Source organism: Octopus bimaculoides, chromosome 2 (genome assembly GCF_001194135.2).
Source record: "Octopus bimaculoides isolate UCB-OBI-ISO-001 chromosome 2, ASM119413v2, whole genome shotgun sequence".
Lineage (NCBI taxonomy): Eukaryota > Metazoa > Mollusca > Cephalopoda > Octopoda > Octopodidae > Octopus > Octopus bimaculoides.
The window spans coordinates 103,892,886-103,899,255 of record NC_068982.1 but is presented as its reverse complement, the minus strand read 5'-3'; the positions used below and the strand labels follow the sequence as shown (position 1 = coordinate 103,899,255).

General features: G+C 34.0%; 1 protein-coding gene across 3 annotated transcripts in view; it reads left to right on the top strand.

Annotated features, from left to right (window-relative positions):
• LOC106884044 (serine/arginine repetitive matrix protein 1) overlaps nt 1-6,370 on the top strand; it is an 82,646-nt gene that overhangs the window by 39,456 nt on the left and 36,820 nt on the right. For all 3 annotated transcript variants that reach the window (XM_052978539.1, XM_052978538.1, XM_052978537.1), the window contains 2 exons: nt 2,666-2,725; nt 5,429-5,482. In XM_052978539.1, coding sequence (XP_052834499.1) covers nt 2,666-2,725; nt 5,429-5,482 — 114 coding nt within the window. The remainder of the gene's footprint in view (nt 1-2,665; nt 2,726-5,428; nt 5,483-6,370) is intronic.

The window sequence follows — 6,370 nt, the reverse complement described above, 5'->3', positions numbered from 1 at the left end:
TATATATATATATATATATATCATCATCATCGTTTAACGTCCGCTTTCCATGCTAGCATGGGTTGGACAATTTGACTGAGGACTAGTGAACCGGATGGCTGCACCAGGCTCCAGTCTGATCTGGCAGAGTTTCTTCAGCTGGATAGCCTTCCTAACACCAACCACTCCGAGAATGTAGTGGGTGTTCTTACGTGCCACCGGCACGAAGGCCAGTAAGGCGCTACTGGCAATGGCCATGCTCAAAATGGTGTATTTTACATGCCACCTGCACAGGAGCCAGTCTAGTGGCACTGGCAATGACCTCGCTCGAATGTTTTCTAATGTACCACTGGCACAATTGTCAGTAAGGCGACGCTGGTAATTATCACGCTCAAATGGTGCTATTTACGTGCCACTGGCACAGAAGCTAGACAGCTGCTCTGGCAATGATCATGCTCGGACGGTGTTGTTAGTGCTCCACTGGAACAGGTGCCAGTCATTGAATATGGTTCAATTACGATTTCGATTTCGATTTTACTTGCCCCAACAGGTCTTCGCCAGCAGAGTTTAGTGTCCAATGAAGTAAAGATATGAATAAGTGAGCTAGCTACACTTTTGGCAGAGGCCACGGATTATGGTCTCACTTGGCTTGTCGGGGTCTTCTCATGCACTGCATATTTCCAAAGGTCCCGGTCACTTGTCATTGCCTCGATGAAGCCTAATGTTTGAAGGTCATGTTTCACCACCTCATCCCAGGTCTTATACATATATATACTTACATACATATTAATGACATGTAGAGACACTATATTTCGTTATGCAACTATGATGTACTACAAATTGAGTGGCTGTGTGGTAAGTAGCTTGCTTATCAATCACATGGTTCCGGGTTCAGTCCCACTCCGTGAAACCTTGGGCAAGTGTCTTCTACTATAGCCTCGGGCCGACCAAAGCCTTGTGAGTAGATTTGGTAGGCAGAAACTGAAAGAAGCCCGTCGTATATATGTATATATATATATATATATATATATATGTATATGTGTGTGTGTTTGTGTGTGTGTGTGTTTGTTCCCCTAGCATTGCTTGACAACCGATGCTGGTGTGTTTATGTCTCCGTCACTTAGCGGTTCGGCAAAAGAGACCGATCGAATAAGTACTAGGCTTACAAAGAATAAGTCCCGGGGTTGATTTGCTCGACTAAAGGCGGTGCTCCAACATGGCCGCAGTCAAATGACTGAAACAAATAAAAGAGTAAAAGAGTAAGTCTATGTTCTGCTGTGTTAACAGTGCTCTTGCATCACTTGTTAAAGTTATCTCTACAGATTTCCTATGGAAAATATAGCCACCAATAATTTTGTTATGACATTAATAATACGTCATTCATATTTACGCACCAGCTTCCACGAATATGTAAGACTGTATAATCTGTGAAATTGGTATATTGTGAAAGTTACACTGCTATATTTAGTGGCTGTTTAATCAATTTGTTCATGGATGATTTATGGGTTGGATGGGTGCTGATGAAGGAGGAAAAATTACTGAAATATTTCATATATGCCCATTACCCATTTTCATCTTTGGTCTCAATGTTGTTGTTTACATAAGGCATCTCAGATAAGAAATGTTGGAACAAAATCACGGCTGACTATAATTTCTGTAGAAAATCTGAAGAAATAAACTCAACAAGTCATTTAAAATCCATTTTCCATGCTGGTATGTGTTGAATGGCTTGAACTAGCAATCTGAAGAACTGCACCAGACTTCAGTTGTTTGTTTTAGCATGATTTCTATAGCTGGATGCCCTTCTTAATGTCAGTCACTTTATAGAGTGTACTGATTGCTTTTTACAAGGCGCCAGTGCAGGTACATTTTTATGTGACTCCATCATTGCTTAAGCTCACGTGGCAGCAGAATATTTGTGTGCTATGTGGCACTAGCATGGGTGCTTTTTATGAGGCACATGTTTTTATCAAGTTCTTTTTTATATTTTCATAGAATTTCCTTTCAGTTCCTTTCTAGAGCTTCATGGCCTCATCTTCAGAGTGAAGAGACGTTGAAATATGTTGCTACCACTTTAGAGTAAAATTTTGTAAATGTTATTGCCAAAATTTGAATATTTGACTGTTAGCTTTGTAAACTTCTAATTGATGACGAATTTAACAGTCAAAATTGAAATTACCCTTTCTTACTATAAAAGTAGTACTAACAACACCTAATATTGAAGATAAGATTATGATGTTGCTGAAATGTGGATGAAATTATTAATTATTATATGAAGACCATTTTAGACTCTTATGCAAAGTGTGTGTGTGTGGGTGGGTGTGAATGTGTGTGTGTGCACACATGCATGTGTATGTGAATGTATGTGTGTGGGTGTGTCTGTATGTACTCTGTGTGCATATGTTTATATGTAAGCTTTAGTTTCCATACAAGAGGAGATGTGCTCACAGTAAATGTGCAGTGTATTTATTGTAATGTTGAGACTAGACATTGTTGCTATTATAACTTTTGTATTTTAACCTTTATCATGTATATGTATATATATATATATATATATATATATATATATATATATGCATGTATATATTTATGTGTGTGTATCTGTATACATTCATGAGTTCTTTTAACAAACTAGAAATAACTTGTTTTAAAAATTTATTATTTCTGATTTTATATAATTTTACAGCAAAGGAGCCCAACTCCAACTCCTAGACCTAGCAAAGATGAACCAACAGAATTTGAAATGGTAATTACTTTGGACATGTTGACCTGGGATTAGGAAGCAAACATCTTCTCAAGTACACATGTATATATATTTGTATAAGTGTAATATATGTATGTATATATGTATGTATGTATGTATGTATGTATGTATGTATGTATGTGTGTATGTATGTATTTATGTATGCATGTATGTATGTATGTATGTATGTATGTATGTGTGTGTGTATGTGTATGTATGTATCATGATAGATAAAACTGCTAAATTTAACATATTAACAGGGCCATCATATTCCTTGTAAAAGTATATCAAAATTTTTACAATGAAAGACTTATCATTATAACATTGAAAACACATTATATTTCGTATTTGCTGAAGAGGAACTCTTTTTTTTTTTTTTTTCTGCGGATTTCATAACAAGTTCAGTTCTTTTTGATGTACTTTATATGTTATTATTTTATGGGGATTTTTCTCTGGTATAACTGTTACTATCTGAATCCTGTGGTCTATCTTTACTAACAATATCCCATTGTATGTTAATTGATTTACTGTTGTGCTGCCAGAAGTACTGTGACAGTGAAGTTGATTTGATTGTGACCCCAAATCTGCAGAATTTAAATCTGTTCTCTGTAAACATTATATATGCCATAACAATATCAGCTACTGTTTTACTGTAGCTCTATATAATGTTTAAAGCTACAGTTCAATTGGCATTTTCCATTAAAAGGCCGTTTTGTTGTATTTTTGCAGTAGTGTCCAGACTGAAGAAGTTAGTGGTCTTTGTGAGGCACTGGTTTTAGTGGAGGATTTTTTAGGCTATACTATCTAGGCACATATAGCTAACCTTTACATTGTTTTGTACTATGTGGGGGTAATATTCTCTCAATTACTCCCTGAATAATAAACAATTACATAATAAAAGCTTTCTATAAAGTCTCTGCTAGAGAAAACTAAATATTTAATAAAAGGAATAAAGTTATTGACATCTTTTGTATAAAGTGTACAAACATACTCATGGACAATAAATTTGGCTTCAGAAAAAAAAAAAGCTTCGATGAATTAGAGAGCTTGCACACTTAAAAACAGAATCAATTATAATAAACAACAAAGTGAAAATACTAGCATCACAATTAAATGCTGAAAACTATGTAAAATACTTCACTCTATGCAAACTGTATGTTACATTAAAGAAACACAAAACCATCATCTAACGCAAGTGCAAACTGATATACGTCTTCAAAAAAAAACTGGATATTATTTGTCAGTTTACTCTACACTCCATAAATTCTTGGACTTGGCAGACCATGAAATCATAAACATACATACACCATAATTCCATAATCAAGTCATTTAATATCAGAAAACAGAACTAGTCATGGCATTATTCAATGGACCACATTGAATAACCCCCAATTCCTAGAAATTAATGTATGATGGTATTCTTTCTTTTTAATGTGCACCTAGTGAGCCTTAAACATATTTTTGTAACATAAGCATTAATTTTTTTTCTTTTTTTTTTTTCTGTACACCGTTTATACAGACATTGAATATGATGTTCTTTTGCTGGTGCACTAAAGTGATTGCTTTGAAGTGTTCTTAGCTGTAGGCCTTTGAAGAAACTACACTTAACTATTAATTTATTCCATTTTAATATCTTATAATATCTATGGCTAGTAGGAAAATGTTTATCTGCAACAAGTATTATAAATACAAAAATCTATCGGTGTAAATACATATGAATAAATATATATTAAAAGATGATTCCAATGAGAAACAATGCAGACACACCACTACATGTAGAAAGTTCAAAGTAGTGATAGAGTGAATCTTTAGCATCAAAATAATAGATAAACACTATATTGACTACCCTTTCTACCTCCAGTATTTCCAAACATCATCATCATTTTCGTTGTCATTATCATCATCATCATCATCACTATCATCATTTTCGCATCAGTTTTTTCTATGTGTATGTACATTGGATATACTTTTTCCAGTATTCACCTTTCCATTTGTCACGATTAGTTTACATTACTGTGGAAGGGGCATAGGCCCAGTTTCACAGTCTCTCTGGTGCATATATTCCTCCCTGGATGTTACACCCATCTGTGACAGGATTACTTATTTTAACCAGCTGAATGGACTGGAGCAAAAGGAAATGAAGTGTTTTGCTTAAGAATACAATGTATCCCAGTCCAGGAATCGAAGCCACAATCATACAATCATGAGTCCAGTATCCTAACCACTAAGCAATGCACTTCCACTTTCATTTGTCATGGCTGTTGTTTATCTTTGTATGATTCAGTGTCTTCAGATCTGCCTTCTCCATTTCTGTTCACATTTTTGACAAGGGACCTCTTCCATAGCTTCCTTCCATTTGGATCTCTTGTCTTGGTTTTTATTCTCCTATCATATCTGTACTCACCGGTCAGTAATTGATAACTCATCTTAACTCTAATTTTGATGCTCACCCTGAGGCAAACTCTCATCAGATGATACACTCATCTTGTTCCTAGAGTATAGTTTTATATTTACTAATATTGAGACTAAACATTGTTGCTACTATGACTTTTGCATTATAATATATGTGTGTGTGTGTGTGTGTGTGTGTGTGTGTGTGTGTGTGTGTACATTTATGAGTTCTTTTAACAAATTAGAAGTGATTTGTACTGCAATTTATTAATTTAATGCAATAATGTTTCTGTTTTTATATATTTAATTTTACAGCAGAGGAGCCCAACTCCTAAATCTCGCAAAGATGAGCCAACAGAATTTGTAAAGGTAATTACCTTGGACATGTTGATCTAGGTTTAAGAAGCAAATATCCACACAAATACACATGCATATATATATTTGTATATATGTATTATATGTATGCATGTATTGTGATAGATATAAAACTGCTAAATCTAACATATTAACAAGGTTATCATATTTCTCATAAAAATATATCAAAATTTTTACAAGGGAAAGACTTATCACCATAACCTTGAAATCACATTATATTTCATATTCATTGAAGAGGAACTCTTTTTTTCTGTGGCTGTCATAACAAGTTCAGTTCTGTTCTATGTTATTATTTTGTGGGGATTTTTCTCTGATATAAATGTTACTATTTGAATCCTGTGGTCTATCTTTACTAGCAATATTCTATTGTATGTTTATTTACCAACTGTTGAGCCACCAGAAGTACTGTGACAGTGAAGTTGATTTGATTGTCATTTGTCACAGTTAGTTTACATTATGGATTTTGTTTCTATTTTTTCTGAATAACTGGAATTGCATTCTGGTAATTTGAATTGCTCCTGGTACCGTACCTTTGGTTATCGTAGTATATTTATATTGAAATGCTTTTTTTCAGCAACCTTGTCTAACATGGCATTATTCATATTGGTGGATTTATATTCATTGTTGCTATGTTCACCACTGTGAACAGTAATAATTACCTATTGAGAAGAATACTCCGGTTTATTATTTGTGTAAACACACAACTTCAGTACAAAAACCCATTGAAATTTGTAGATGTATATATGTGTGTGTCTGTTTGTATTTGTATGTATATCACTAATCCTTATTTAAACAAAGTCAAGACATCATAAGTAAATGTTTTTAAGTAACTTTTATGTTGCATAATTTGTTTTCATGATATATACTTTTTATGTTAATACA